Source organism: Humulus lupulus, chromosome 8, assembly GCF_963169125.1.
Source record: "Humulus lupulus chromosome 8, drHumLupu1.1, whole genome shotgun sequence".
NCBI lineage: Eukaryota > Viridiplantae > Streptophyta > Magnoliopsida > Rosales > Cannabaceae > Humulus > Humulus lupulus.
In genome coordinates, this window is record NC_084800.1 from 115,503,190 (window position 1) to 115,519,484 (window position 16,295).

At 33.6% G+C, this 16,295-nt stretch overlaps 1 protein-coding gene and 1 long non-coding RNA gene across 2 annotated transcripts; both read right to left on the bottom strand.

Moving 5' to 3' along the window:
• Positions 1-2,531: 2,531 nt before the first annotated feature.
• Positions 2,532-6,557, bottom strand: LOC133794029 (uncharacterized). The gene is made up of 5 exons (XR_009875092.1): positions 6,320-6,557; positions 6,043-6,240; positions 5,037-5,137; positions 3,381-3,605; positions 2,532-2,760 (listed from the first exon to the last, which is right to left on the bottom strand). It is a non-coding gene; the product is annotated as an uncharacterized LOC133794029 (long non-coding RNA).
• A 4,207-nt stretch (positions 6,558-10,764) lies between these two features.
• On the bottom strand, positions 10,765-15,412 carry LOC133795971 (cucumisin-like). The gene is made up of 9 exons (XM_062233453.1): positions 15,324-15,412; positions 14,840-14,931; positions 14,494-14,737; positions 13,889-14,402; positions 13,656-13,759; positions 13,213-13,434; positions 12,875-12,986; positions 12,515-12,728; positions 10,765-11,300 (listed from the first exon to the last, which is right to left on the bottom strand). Exons 1-9 carry the CDS (start codon positions 15,410-15,412, stop codon positions 10,765-10,767), a joined length of 2,127 nt encoding a protein of 708 aa, XP_062089437.1.
• Between the last annotated feature and the right edge of the window lie 883 nt (positions 15,413-16,295).

The window sequence follows — 16,295 nt, forward strand, 5'->3', positions numbered from 1 at the left end:
CACCCTCAGTGTCCTGGAGCGTCGAGTTTTCTGTGAATTTGTGATGTGAGTTGAATTCCCGGACGGTTTTGCTGCAAACCTTTCGAAGAATGTCAATGTCAATGATGGCAAGATAACTGGGTTGAAATCACACGATTGCCACGTGTTGTTTCAGCAATTGTTGCCCGCCGCAATTAGGTCATTTTTTGTTCCGGAAGTTCGGTAGCCAATTATTGAGTTGTGCGGTTTTTTCAAAAAACTTTGTGCATGGACTTTGAATGTGAAAGACCTTGAGAAGATGGAGACAGACATTATCACCATTTGATGCAAGTTGGAAATGATATTTCCTCCAGCATTTTTCGACATTATGGTGCATTTGGTTTTGCATCTTCCGAAAGAGGCAATTCTTGGCAGTCCCGTGCACTTTAGGTGGATGTATCCCATTGAACGTTCGATGGGAGTTTATAAACAGTATGTAAGAAATCGTGCACGTCCGGAAGGTTCAATCGCAAAAGCTTACGTGGTGAACAAGGCTTTAACCTTTTGCTCAATGTACCTGAGGGGGGTTGAGAATCGATTCAATCGACCTGAGAGGAATGACGATCGCGTTGAATCCCAACCAAATCGGGAATATTCTATTTATAAGGCTGTTGGTCGTCCATTTGGTAAGAAATCAAGTATGCTCCTCAATCCGCAGTTAAAGCAAAAGGCTGAGTGGTATATCTTGAACAATTGTGCCGAAATTAAGGAGTACCTTAGGTGTGTTTTCTAGTATTTTTTCAATAATGATGTTTGGTTTATATACCGAGTAAATGCCAAAATCATAATTTTTTTTGTTCATCTGTAGTGAGCATATGGATGAATTAAGAAGACGGGGGGGCTCGAATCTTAAAGTTCAACAAGAAACTGATTTTCCTCAGTGGTTCAAAGAAAGAGTATGTATATTAGTCAATTCTTTTCTGAAACCCCACTTAATCAATCCAAAACTAACTTTCAATGTTAATGTTGATAGGTGAACGATTTGCATGAGTCAACACCTACTGAAGTGAATAATGAATTTTATGCTCTCGCAAACAAATCAAGCGGCACCGTGTATTCATATCCAGGGATGATAGTGAATGGTGTGAAATTTGTGACTCGTGGTCGTGACAGGAAGCTTAAAACACAAAATTGCGGTGTAATGGTGCCAAGTGAGGAAGGAGTGAACTACTATGGAGTTTTGGAAGAAGTAATTGAATTGTCCTACTTGATGGGTTACAGCGTTGTCCTATTCAAGTGTAGATGGTTCAATACAAGTAGAATTAAAGTGGAATCCAATTTTACGAGCGTATATGTGAAAGAAGAATGTTATAAAGATGATCCTTTCGTTCTCGCATCTCAAGCGAAGTTGGTGTATTATCTTCGAGATGTGAAAAATGGGGATGATTGGAGGCTCGTTAATGAATACATTCCAAGGAATGTATGGGATTTCTCAAATTCCGATGTTGATGATACTGAGACCACAAATGATATACCAATATTGCAAGAAGTTAATTCTTCTTCATTTCAGTTGTGGGTAGAACTTCCAATTTTTTATAATCTTCAGTATTATCGGGTTGATATCAATGCCACTGAAGTGCACAACGTTGATGATTTGGTTGGCGAAGGTTCAGATGAATTTGTTGTCGATGATGAGGTTGAATTTGAAGACAACACGTTGGCCGAGTATGAAGACGATGAGGATGACGATAATGTTCTAGTTGATAGTGATAGTGATAGTGATGTTCGTAATGATGTTGTAGTTAGTGATGATGAGGACAGTGATATGTAATTTAAACAAGTGTATGTAACTTTTTATTTAATTCAATGAAAATTTTAATTATTATCATTAATTAATCACTACTACAAAAAAGGATTTTTAGGACTAGCATTGCGAGTCCTAAAAAATTTTTTAGGACTCGCGAGACGCGAGTCCTCTATTTGAGAGCCTTAAAAACTAAGGTTTTTTAGGACTCGCATTGCGAGTCCTAAAAAATTATTTTTATGACTCACGCTGCGAGTCCTAAAATAATGTTTTTAGGACTCGCGTTGCGAGTCCTAAAAAATCTGGTTGAATGCCTTTAATTAAGTTTTTAGGACTCGCAATGCGAGTCCTAAAAGAACATTTTTAGGACTCGCAACACGAGTCCTAAAAAATCTAGTGCGAGTCCTAAAAAAACTGGTCGAGTGTCTTTAATTAAGTTTTTAGGACTCCCATTGCGAGTCCTAAAAGAATGCGAGTCCTAAAAAATCTGGTGCGAGTCTTAAAAAATTTGGTTGAATGTCTTTACTTATGTTTTTAGGACTCTCATTGTGAGTCCTAAAAGAATGTTTTTAGGACTCGCAACGTGAGTCCTAAAAAATCTAGTTGAGTTCTTTAAGTAATTTTTTAGGACTCACTTTGCATGCCCTTAAAAGTAATTTTTTTTAAAAAAAAAATGCAGCTACAATTTTCATTTTGATTTAGAAAAAATATATCCCTTTGAGTGTCCAAAATGTATTATATATGTTAGATTTCTAAAATTTCAAAAGAAAATACAACAAAATAATTTATTAATTACTCAAAAATATCATTCTAGTATTTAGTCTTCTCGACTTACAAAATCATATTACATGATAGTTTATACTATAGTAAAATTCTATCATCACCAAATATTAAACAAGAAATGTATACAAAGTTAGTGAAATATAATTTTGATTCTAAAAGCTTCAACTATCATTGTTGTCTAGTATTGCGCTAAAGAAATGCATCTCAATATAGACCTGCACATTGTAAAAAAGTTCTTTAATTATTAGCTTCATCAAACTTTTCAAAAAAAAAAATGTATAATCTGACTGAGCAAAGCTCAACATCAATTAACAGAAATATACTACATGAAAATTTAACAAAAAAATAGGTTAAAAAAAAACATATTACATGAAAATTAAAACATAATTCACCAGTACATGTTTTTATTTATTGTAAATCACTGGAAAAAAATGTGTTTTGAGTTGTCCCAATACTTTAGCCCCAATAGAATTTACCTATACAAGAAAATAATTAAAGATAACATGCCAGTGAAAAATGAGGTAACTGAGAATAAAAGATCAATAAATATATACTAGGAGGCTGCACAGACGGTAAAAAAAAAACACTTTAGTTCACTCGTTAACCAAATGACCAAAACTAAGATAACTGCTTAATTTTTTGCACAAAAGCACAACACACCCAAAGATGAATAAAACTTCACCATAAAGCTATATAACCACACTACCTCAACAAGATTGCCATTTAATTTAATATTATTATTTGAATGAAGAGCTAAGTTCTTACAGAAGATCATCAAGCTCAACACAGTACAGATTCTAAAGACAGAACTAGTCTTGTATAGTAAAGTTGTTACCTCCTCAAGTTTAATTGTTCCAGCAACAGTGACCAAACTCTCATGTCCTTGCCTCTGGTCTATTACTGTATGGCCCAATGCGTCACTCTCCATAATGAAATCCAAATTATCTACGGATGACACATTATCAATCATAGCTGCCAGATGTTCACTATCTTTCAAAAGTACATCCAAATAGCGAGTCAATTCTCCCTTGGTAACCCCAAATTCTTTCAAGCGACGAACCTGAAACAGCGCAAGCATGATTAGCCTCACTACAAAAAACTTTAACCAAGTAAATGGCACCACAAGTGTTAACTCCGTCTATTAATATGTTCTTATTAAAATTTCGATAAATAAATGCACATAAATAAGAGACTATAGAGGTCACCATGTATCTATTCACACCTAAGCTTATGAACTTGACTAGTCATAAACTTCCTTTCAATATGGTATGATTTCTTTCACCATAATTTGATTGGTGAAAGAAAACTTGTCACCATTGCATAAGCTTATATATATAATATGTATATTTATAGATAACAACTTCACAGTAGATTTCAAATATATACTGAACGTGGCAAACTATCATTTGGTCTGAGATAAATAGCATATATATACATATAAAAAATTTCATGTGCAAATTTTCATGTAATTTTTCAGCCCCACTAATTTCAAAAGAAAACAAATACTTGCTGTTAAAAAAGAGATAGTTTTATTTCTTCCTGTCTATATATATATAAATCAAATCTGGCCTACAAACAAGAGTCAAATAATTTAAAAAAGTATTGCTCGGCACCCATATATCATCTCAGCAATTAGCAAGATATAAAATTCATTAATAAGTAAATGTTGGTTTAGGTAAAAATAATGATATATTCATTATTATGATCAAAACACTTCAACTCAACAAAAAACAGAGTTAAAGTCAAAGGCATAACAAAAACAGAGAACAAATCTATAATAAATGTTCATTCACATAAATACAATGATAAATCATTACTAAAAAAGTTGTCCTTAAGACAACATCAACCAAATGAAACTAAAAAAATTATTTTAGTCCAGCAAGTTTAGACCAGATAATCTTTTCAACAATTAAATAGTCTAGTCTTGAACTGCAAGTATAAATTTGTTGATAAATGAATTGTAATTAGAACAAGGCATTTACCAAATAGCATAAATTGCATTAGGACATGATGAAAATTAATAATACATATAGACCAAAATAAGTTGAGAATGATCAACCTGCATAATGCACAACCACAGGCATATAAGCTCATAAATACATCGAAGAATAAATTCAGCACTAACACAACTGATAACTAATTTAAGTTTTATATGACAGCAATAGCTGCTAAATAAAATGAAAGCAATGGCAAGACCAACCATTTTAACTTATTCCATCCAAAATAGAACTAATACAAATAACAATAACAGAGTTTCGAGAGGCCATTTAACAAACGGTTGGTGTGCACCTCATTTGTTTGAATTAGATTATATTATATGTATAGGTTCATGCTCCACCAAAATCTGTGTTTTTCTATTTTGTCTTAATGGTATAACTATGAATTACTATTCCAATTACTATATATATATAACCAAGCTCTTTCAAGTTTCAATACTATTAAATAAAGTGTGGAAACAAAAGGAAATTCATTTGAAATATAAACTCAGTACCTGATCATTTAGTGCAATTTCCGACAATATTTGCTAGCTTGTAGAACTTGATCTTTAGTAGAAGCCATCATTTAATTTCTACTAATTTGGGGCTGCAACAGCTTTGAGATTAAAAGACATGAATCAGACTTACTTGGATACCTCTATCTATCTATATATATATATATATATAGTCTAAAGAAATACTAGAATACTCTTCAATCTTTTAGGCTTTCGTATAGGAAACATCTATAATTCTAAACTACATTACATAAACAGAGCCAAGCTTTTAAAGTTATCATAAGTGGCAATTTGTAAACATGACATTCAAGAAGTCCACAAGAAACACATCAAACATGGTCCTACAAATTTTTAAATAACTATTATTATTAAAGTTCTATTGTAGGAAATATCATCTTTCTATTACAAATTAAAATATAAAAATACAGAAGATTAAAAATTTAACAACATCATATATAATTAATTGAAGAGACATCACCTATAAATGATTTATATATATATATATAATATCTCCCCGTGAGCATAGTAAACTAACTACTTCTTCAAAGTGCTCTTTTCTTATATTTTATTCTTACGTTTTGAACATTCAAGTGATTCCAGAAATCACAATGGGTAGTATACCAAAATCATGATGGGTATAAAATTAAAATGAAAAGGAGACAGGGGAGAAAAAATATTACCAACGTTGCTACTACTTTCTTAAAAAATATACAGGAGCAAGACTCACCTAAAGATATCCCCAAATCAACATGAATAGAAATTAACATGAAAAAAAAAATTGAGAAGAACAAAGAACCTTAAGGAATTATTTTAAAGATCAAATATATTCAGTCTTTAAACACTTCCATATGTCTTATGCTCATGGGATGCTCACAAAGTCATTCTTAACCATTTACCAAAAGTCTTTCCATAAAGAAATATATAAATCTATTAACAAAAGATAGATTTTACAGTCAGAGGAAACAAAAAACAAATAAGGTCACCAAATATAAGAATCGAAACTTACCACACTTGGTTGTAAATGAAATGAAACCTAGACAGCTCCGTAGAGAAAGAAGGGGGAAGACGATGCACATAGAAACAGTGAGATGATATGATGAGGATTCATTTGGGCTTTGGTCCCTTTGTATTGAAATGAGGGATTTCAAAGGCAGTGAGAGCTAGATGTGTAGAGGAATTCTAGGGATTTTGAGAGAGATGAGGTCTGGAAGAGAGAGACAAAATAAGAAATAAAATTTTAAACATAATGGTGGATAGATTAAATAAAAGGTGCAAAAGATAACCTGCTGGAATCGTGAACCAGCAACCAGCAACCAGCAGAGACCCACGCTGAGAAGCACGCCGCCGCCGAGAGTGATGGAGCCGAGAACCCGCACCGCCGCCAAGAGTGCTGGAGCCGAGAACCCACGCTTGCTGGAGGCGTTCACCACCATCACCGTCGCCGTTCACCCAGCTGCCACCGAGCAGCTGTTCGCCCAGCAGCCGCCGTTCACCACCCAGCAGCCCTAGATCGTGTGATGAATAAATCCCCAAATGGCTGATGAGTTTTCTATTTTGTGTATTTTAACCTTATAATTTCAAAAAAGCCATAGTTTTTTTATGCTTTTTACTTCAAAATAATTAAGGACTCGTTTGGAGAGTCCTTAATACTAAAAATGAGAGTCCTTAATACTTTTTTTTAGGACTTACTTCTAAAAAAATATTAAGACTCCTAAAGCAAGTCCTTAAATTTTTTAAGTGAAATACTTATTTTTTAGCTCAGATTTTATAAGACTCGCAGATTCTTTTAGGAAACTCATTGCGAGTCCTAAAAGAGTATTAAAGACTCTCAAAGCAAGTCCTTAAAAATATTAAGTAAAACACTTATTTTTATAGCCCAGATTTTTTTAGGACTCGCATTTTCATTTAGGACACTCATTGCGAGTCTTAAATTACGTTTTTTCAGGACTCTCAATGAGTGTCCTAAAAACTTCATAAATATTTTTAAGGACTTGCATTTATGTGCGTGTCCTAAAAAAGTGTCCCGTAAAGGGTATTTTGTAGTAGTGAATGATAGTATCAGATATAGGTACACACGCACCTATTGGATGCTTTGGGGATAGTCAATGTATTCATGTACTGGTACTCATTTTTTCAATATATTTGATGAAATATGTTGAAAAAATGGGTAGTCGCACATGTCTGCTTACTATCTCCAAGGGATCTATTAGGTCGGAATAGGGTAGGTTGGGAAAGACAATGAGTAATAAAATGTTAATTCAATAACAAAAAACAATAATGATGCACCTAGTGGATGCCTTGGGGATAGTCAATGTATTCATGTACTGGTACTCATTTTTTCAATATATTTGATGAAATATGTTGAAAAAATGGGTAGTCGCACATGTCTGCTTACTATCTCCAAGGGATCTATTAGGTCGGAATAGGGTAGGTTGGGAAAGACAATGAGTAATAAAATGTTAATTCAATAACAAAAAACAATAGTGATGCACCTAGTGGATGCCTTGGGAATAGTCAATGTATTCATGTCATGGTACTCATTTTTTCAAGATATTTGATGAAATATCTTGAAAAAATGAGTATTAGCACATGTCTGCTTACTATCTCCAAGGGATCCACTAGGTCGGAATAGGGTAGGTTGGGAAAGACAATAAGTAATAAAATGTTAATTCAATAACAAAAAACAATAGTGATGCACCTAGTGGATGCCTTGGGGATAAACAATGTATTCATGTACTGCTCCTCATTTTTTTAAAATGTTTGAGAAACATTTTAAAAAACTGAGGAGAAGTACATGACTCCTTACTATCTCCAAGGGATCCACTAGGTCGGAATAGGGTAGGTTTGGAAATACCATAATGAATAAATGTTAATTTTATAACAAAAAACAACAGACATACATAATTTGAATTAGTTAATTAATGAATATTTTAATGTAGAATGGCCGAAACAAGTAATGACACAGGTGGTGGCTCCAAGAGAGGCAGGGGAGCTTATTACGGTGCCAATATCGAGAAGGAGCTAGCCATCAAAAAAGTTAGTCATTTGAAAGTAGAGTTTGATAAAGAAACTGGAAAAGCTATTCAAAAGTACGGCAAGTGGTTCAACAATTCCATGGCTCGTTATTTGCGTAGCACCGTACCCCCAACTACACTAGCTTGGGAACAAGTAAAACCAGCTGATATCGAAGTTATTCGAAAGAGACTATCTATAAGCATTCTTTAAACCTTTAACAACTCATTATTAAATATTTTGTCTATCTTCATAATATTTTAACAAATTCCAATTTTAATTGTGATTTTAGGAAAAATTCATTTATCCAGAAGACAATCCAGTAATCAACGATGCCATGGTAAGACAAATGCAAAAACATCTGACTGATTGGCGCCACACGATGAAGAAACACTTGGTAGATGTTGGAGGAGAGGTGGACAATGAGAGAGCGAAGTCAAAACCTTTTGTGTCGATTACTTCTTCTGATTGGGCAATTCTGTGTGATTTTTGGGCTTCTGATTCTCACCAGGTATGCCATAGATTTTACATTAATTTTTAATTATAAAATTACAATTTAGATTAATGAGTACTGTTTTCTTTTTGAAGCGTATATCGAAGAAAAATAAAGAAGCTCGAGCTAAAATGACCATACCAGGAGGACACGGTTCCAAATCCATCGTTGCCCATGTTTATGATCACGTAAATTATAATAACTTATATCCTTACATTTACGAAAATATTATAAATGTCACAATGTTTAAATAATTTGCTTTTTTGGATGGACCCATCTACTGGCCAGCTCCCGAGCATGATCAACACATTCGAGCACCTCCACAAGAAGAAGGATAAGTGGATTAGTGATGCAGCGGCGACAAAACATGTAAGTTGCATAACCTTAACTAATTTATGATCATTTAACTTTAAAAAAGTTTAGTAAATAATTAATAAATATTAATTATTAATTGGTTGTTGTCAATTAGTAATTATTTATTAATTATTAATTAAATTTTTAACAATGAAATCTTTATAATCTATGTGCCAATATTTTTATGATTAATGATTGTGGACTAAGATAAAAAAAGAATGTAACTAATGTTGTCCCCGTATCAGGGAGCTTGCGGGCTAAAGTAAATTTGGTCATGAAAATCTATTTCTGACTGAAAAACATGCAAATGTAGTTGATGTATATGTTTGGAGACGTAAATTCCCCATTAATGGAATTAACTGCACCCACCGTATATATCAATAATATCTTCATGATTTTCAATCAGAAATGGATTTTCATGACCAAATTTACTTTAGCCCACTTGCTCCCTGATACGGGAACAGAATTAATTACATTCTTTTTCAACCACTGGTCTGCAGTCATTAATGATAGGATGTTGGCAAATAGATAATAAAGTTATATTTTATATGTTGTTATATTAAAAATTTATAAGTTAGGTTTTCAAATAATGTTATATTGGAATTCGAAATACGTGCTTTTTATTGTGCAGAATGAGATGACTGAACGTCGAGCATCGCAGAGTACTGCCCCTGCATCATCTGCTGCTTCTTGTGTCGGCGATAATGTCGACGGTCATTTCCCGCCTGATATGGATATTGTCACGGATGTCCTTGGACCCCGTTCACGTTATAAGAAAGGGTTTGGGGGGTTGCCAAGGTTGAAGGCAATTGGCGCAAAGAGGGCAGCATCTTCGTCAACTTCTCAAATGTCCGGGAAATTGCCACCTGAAGTGGACACCATTTTGCAGCAAAATCAGGACATTATGCTAGAAAATCAGAACCTAAAAAAGCATACGACTAAACTTGAGAGTCGTCAACGGCGTCAAGATCTCCTGCTCAGTACTTTGTTGAAGCAGGTTGGTGAATTGGCTCCTGGTTTTACTGTTGACTTACCAGACCAGGATTCGGACGAGGACGATGATGCTGACGGGGGCGGGAATGATGAGGCGGGCAGTACTCATTTGTAGAACTTTTTTTCTATTTATTTAAAATTTAATTTATGAGACATTTATTTTACTAAATTACTTTTATATTTTCATGTTTGGTGGAGACAATAAATATTAATAGTTGTAATTTTTTATTTATTTATTTATAAAATTTTAATTTTAATTTTATTTCTAATTAAATAATATTACTAAAAAATTAAATAATTATTAATATATTAAAATTGAAAATTATTAATTAATATTAATATATTGAAAATAATATTAGTAATTTAATCAAAATTATTATTTTAAAAATACTTTTACCGGCGCAAAATTACGTCGGCAAAAAGTTTCAATCTTAACTTCACATATACACCTTTACCGGCGCAAAAATACGCCACTAAAAAAGTAAACTATTGTCGGCGCATTATTGCGCCGCTAAAAGTGTTTTCCACAATATCGTGACAGATTTTTTTACCGGCGTATTTTTTCGTCGCTAAAAAAGGCCATTGCCGGCGCATTATATTTGCGTCGGAAAAAGTGAAATTAGCAACAGAGATACGACGCGATTCTTTGCCGATGCAAAATTGCGTCGGCAAAAACTCCATGGGTTTTGCCGGCGCAAAACCATACTTTTTCCAGCGCAAATTTGCGCCGGCAAAAGTCTCCTTTTTTGTAGTGACTAGGTATGATCTTATAAAATATGATCTTTGTGGCATCACAATAAACCTTATTATAAGTAAAGATTGTGCATATAATTGATTTCTTAAACGTATGAAAACATAGAAACTGATCTGTTCTAATTAAGAAGAATAAGAATAATATGCAACTATGGGACTTCTAACTTGTCGCTGACCATCATCCCATACCAGAGCCCCAGAAATCATACTTCGGTTCGCATCAACTTTAGCCGTGATCTTCACAACAAACGACTTCTTCTGCCCAATTGACTCAAAACAAAGAGTCTTTGGTTTGACTATCACTTTCATTCCCTCGGGGGCTTTCACAATGGCCTTATAGGTGGACGTCGGGGACCCAACATTTGTGACAGTCCTATGAAAAACGCGGGTGATGGCGTTGGTTGAAATTGTGGAAAGAGCGAAAGAAGGATAGTTCAAATTGGAGGCATGTATTTTCTGGACATTGGAGCAACTGCTCTTATCACCGGTTACAAGTCTGAGAGACTTAGTGCTGTACCCTTGTCCACACAAGAATTCCACGTAATCACTCTCTCCAGCATCGTATACCAAACCAGGGTTGATCGCCCTTAAAGGGTCTATGTGCCCAGAACCATAAGCAAACTCAGCATCTTTGTTAATCTCGTTAGTTAATGGATAAGCTGCCAAAACACAAAACAAAATTACATTTATTTATACAATAAATTAGCTTTTGTTTTGAAGTTTAGGAGGACTAATATTAACAATAGTGATTCAGGCAGCTTAAAACATAGATTCAATCAGCGGCGGAGTGGGGTAAAATAGAAAAACTCTTTTATTAGTCGGCGCGGAACAAAAATAATATAGTAAGCATATATATTATTAAAAATATATTAAATTTTTGGACAAAAAGTAAAATAACTATAATAATACATAATAAAATTAGAGACACATAGGAGCCACCGCCGACACATTCTTCCCTCGGTCCCTCATTACGCACCCACAAACAAGTAACATAGAATAAAATGGATTCTCTAATGTTAAGCATTTTTTATATATAAATTAATATTGTGTGTGTTTATCGTTTTCTCTTTTAATTGAAAAGAGGTTGTCGTACACATATTTTATTTTTGGGTCAAATAACATGAACTGTTGTCATTTTCTTTGATCATTTCCTCCCTAATTAAAAAATAAAAATAAAAACTGAAAACTATTAGGGTTGTTTGGTAACACTTAAAAAAAAATATATTATTTAATTAATTAGAAATTTGAAAATTAAACATAAAAGATATTTGATAACTCTATTTTTATTTATTATTTTTTTAAATTTTAATTACAATTTATTAAATTTTAAAAATAAAAATTTTTCACTTTCAAAATTTTTTTAAACAGTTTTCATTTTTTCTTTTCATTTTTTTTCTTCTATTCTTCAAATCAACACTTCATATTGTTAAACAAAAAATAAAAATAAAAGTTATCAAACATATTTATTATTTTTTTTTTAAAAAAAACAAAAAATAAAAATAATTACCAAACATATTTTTATTTTTTAAAAACAAAAAACAAAAATAAAATAATATATCTATTTTTATCTTTAAAAAATTCAAAAACAATAATTTTACCAAACGGCCTTTGTGTATTAATTAATACTATTAGCACACACGGACATACACTAAAAATACATAAATTTAATGGTCGGCCCTATCAATTTCCAATCCGAACAAGTTATTGTAATTCTTCTATGTTAAAAATTAGATAATATATATTTTGTTGCTCCAAATTGTCTTAATACCTATAGCGGATATGAAAAGTGACAAATTAAACTTGCAACTACCCATAAGTAATAAGATGGAGTTCTCATACAAGTTGAAGAAGAGTGGCAGCTGTAAGATTATACCTGTGGTCATTAGCGCAGACTTAATGGCAGCAGGAGACCATGTTGGGTTAAACGACTTGACGTAGGCAGCGGCTGCTGTTGCATGTGGGCAAGACATGGATGTACCAGAGATTATATTGTATGAAACCACTCTAAAGTCCACTGATAGCCTTGTTGGACTCGTAGCTTCTGACCATGCAGCCAAAATATCTACTCCTGGAGCTGTTAGATCCGGCTGCAAGAAATATGCACGGAAAATATTTATCATAAATCCTAATTAATAATGCATTTCGTAATAATCAGCAAAACAATGTTGCGGGACCACAAATTATAATAATTAAAAATGAAAATAATAATATATAGTCAATCTCAATTAATTGCCTTGAGAATGTCACTCGTAATGGGGTTTGGACCCCTTGATGAGAATGAAACCACAAATGGGGCCGATTCATCTTTCACCTCAATACTCTTCCGGATAGTTGCACTTGGCTTTCTGTTAAAATTGAACACATGCATAAAAATAAAGAATTTATATTAATTAATATGTCGTGACAATACGTACTTCTAACCATCGATTGCATGCATGGTGGTTCACTTTAATTTAACGAAACGCAGGTGGTTCAGAAGTATGCAATTGAATGTAAATTTTGCATCTCAGTTATTACTACTCTTTAAAGATTAATTAGTAATAAATAATTATATATATATGCATGTAGTACCTAGTGGAGTTTACGTATAGGGAGATCTCATTGCCCTCGTTAGGGTTGAAAGTAGAAGTGGGAATAGGAAAAAGTCTGGCGAAGTCCTTAACTTCTCCATCTTGCATTATAATTCCTGATGAGCCCCCCACGCAAGCAGCACTCCCGTCTCCACCAGACCAATCGCACACAACAATTTTATCTTTCACCAATTTTTCGTCCAAGGAACCTTCTTCACAATACCTAAATCAAATCTAATAAATTAATTCTATCAAATGTTAGCTATATGTGGTACTATTCATATATATTTTGCAAAATATAAAAACAACAGAGAAAATTCGTGTATTTTTTAAAAAATTTAAAATGAAATAATATGTCAGTAATATATGATAAATATATATAAAAAAAGTGCCATAGTTAAGGAAATATATATATAATAATGTTATACCGACTAATTAATTTACCTAGATTCTTCCGAAGTAAAGCCTCCTGTTTTATTTGGGGCATTTCCACCATGTATAACAGGGAACAATTTTTCCTCAAGATTAAAGGTGTTTACAGAGATACCCTATAACATATTTAATATACCTCACCAAGTTAGTAAAATGTCAAAACAAAGAGTAATATATTGGTAACTGCAAATTAATTAAGGAGAGAGGAGTTAACTTAATATATTAAGAGTAGCTCATTTCATCACCTCATACACCTCGCCATTGCCCAACTTCACTTGGGTCAAAAACTTCCTATCAATAGTGCTGGCAGCAACAGAAAGCGACCACGGTGAAAGGTTTGTGATCGTCGCCGGTCCAGGGCCAGAGTTACCAGCGGAATTCGACGTGAGTATTCCGTTCTTCATGGAATGGAAAGCTCCAATGGCGATTGAATCATTGAAGTAATCAAACGAAGTAGAGCCACCAACCGAAAGAGAGATGATGTCGACGCCGTCCGCAATGGCATCATCAAAAGCAGCGAGAATATCCGCGTCGAAACAGCCGTCGAACCAACATATCTTGTAGACAGCAATGCGTGCCGAAGGTACTCCTCCTCGCGCAGTGCCTGACCCGAGCCCTAATAGGCTTGCGTGGTTCACTAAGGCCCCAGCTGCCGTGGACGAAGTGTGAGAACCATGGCCATTTGAGTCCCTTGGAGATACGATATCCTTCTCGCCGAAGATGCCATCACTCCGGTAGTATCGAGCTCCGATGATTTTGCTTTTTAAATATCAAACGTCAGCTTTATGTAATACCACGATAATATAACTTAAATAGTCATAATTAAGTAAAAAAGTTTTAAACCATTTACTTGTTACAGGTGAAATTGGATGACTCTTGGCAAAAGCCTTTCCATTTTTGAGGTGGTGGACCAAATCCTTCGTCGCTGAAACTTTCTGACTCAGGCCATATTCCTGTATCGAGCATACCGATGATGATATCGCCTTCGAGGCCTGCTCTTTGGACATGTTTGGAGAATCCCATGAAGTCCCATGACCTTGTTGTGTGGAGTTGTTTCTTTCCACTTGGAAACACGGATACAACTCCTTCCATGTCTGCAATATAAATAATATATAAATTTAAGGTATATATATCCATAATTACGTACGGTCATGTCCTTGTATTCATAGCCATAGATTAGGCAGTACAAAACCCACCAGCTAGTTTTTGCACCTCATCCTTTCTAAGTTTTGCCGCGAATCCGTTGAAGCTTTTATGGTAACTATGGACTAAAGCATCTGATGCATCGCTGCACATGAAAATATTGCATTAATATCTTCAAGTGAGCTTAGAAATAGTCATTTAATGTCTGTGTATATATGTATGTATGTATGTGCAATTTCTTTTACGAGTTACATGTTATTGCCAATTAATTGTTGGTCCAAGAACTTCTTCGTAATATGTAGCCTAATAATCCATAAATGCCTAGATGGGTAAAGAATTGTCATGTAGTAATAATGGTAATCACTGGAAAAATTTATTAATACTCGTTAATGGCATATAATTACTAGACATGTACTTACCTGTTATTCATTATATAAGAGTCAATTTGTTTCACTTTTAGTTAGTTGACACTCATGCCAGTTAAAGACTTTGTTTATTTTTCACACAATATTAATAATAATAATAATAATAATTAACCTGCCAAGCACTTCTTGTAATACACTGGTATGAAGAGACGAAGGAATGAATTCTCCCTTTGGTCGGTCACCCATGTACACAATGTGCATCTGCGCACGTGACAATATATAAATAATTAATTAGATCATATAAATAAATATATATTTAGCGTGTACTGTGGATTATTAAGTAAAACAGTACACATATATATGATAATGCCTATACATATTTACACATGCATGTATATATATATATGATTTTAATTACTGTATTATGATCAATATCGATCTATGTATATTTGCATGTATTGTTAAACTATGATTATTGATTCAAAATGTGAACAAAACTAATGAAAGGAAACGACACTTGCCTGACGATCATCACTGTTGGAAAATAGTCCATAACAGCCAATTATTAGTAAGTTTAAGCTGAGGATAATGTAAATAAGCCATTCAAAAGATCTCAAGCTGGCCATTTAGGACCAGTACTGGTTTAATTTGTAATTATAATAGCTCAAGATCTTACTAAGTTATTAATGCTGGTTTGTGGAGTAATGGGATTTATAAATAGAACACACTGCTCACTTGAGCTTCGTTGGATTAAACGATCTTAAACGGCATTAACTGAGTAGAGTCCAAAAAGGAAAAGCCGGCAGTACTAAGGGCGAACAATGTAGTTGATAATATATTAATATCCGGCATGTCCTTATAAATTCATCTTATCCTTTTCTCAATTTTAATATATATATTCATAAATATAGTTCTTTGGGAACTGGGAACATTTTGCTGATTTTAGAATATAATATGTGGACGGCTAATTACAACACGACATTCTCCAAGTCTGTCAATATCTTGTCCCAAAATTTAAGTCTAGCGTTTTCACTTTTTGGGTTGGTCCGAAGAGTAATCTGTTTACCTAATGCAAATGATTTGTTTGACAGAGAATCGATTACAATCAGCAACAGTTTGAAACAGAGAAAATGGACTGAAAATG

Excerpts from the sequence above, each read along its gene's own strand:
- LOC133795971 (XM_062233453.1), bottom strand. The coding sequence starts at position 15,412 with ATGCACATTGTGTACATGGGTGACCGACCAAAGGGAGAATTCATTCCT. Across the intron at positions 13,435-13,655 it reads TTTACTTCGGAAGAATCTAG|GTATTGTGAAGAAGGTTCCT; the intron begins GTAAATTAATTA and ends GATTTGATTTAG. Across the intron at positions 11,301-12,514 it reads GTCTGCGCTAATGACCACAG|CTTATCCATTAACTAACGAG; the intron begins GTATAATCTTAC and ends GTGTTTTGGCAG.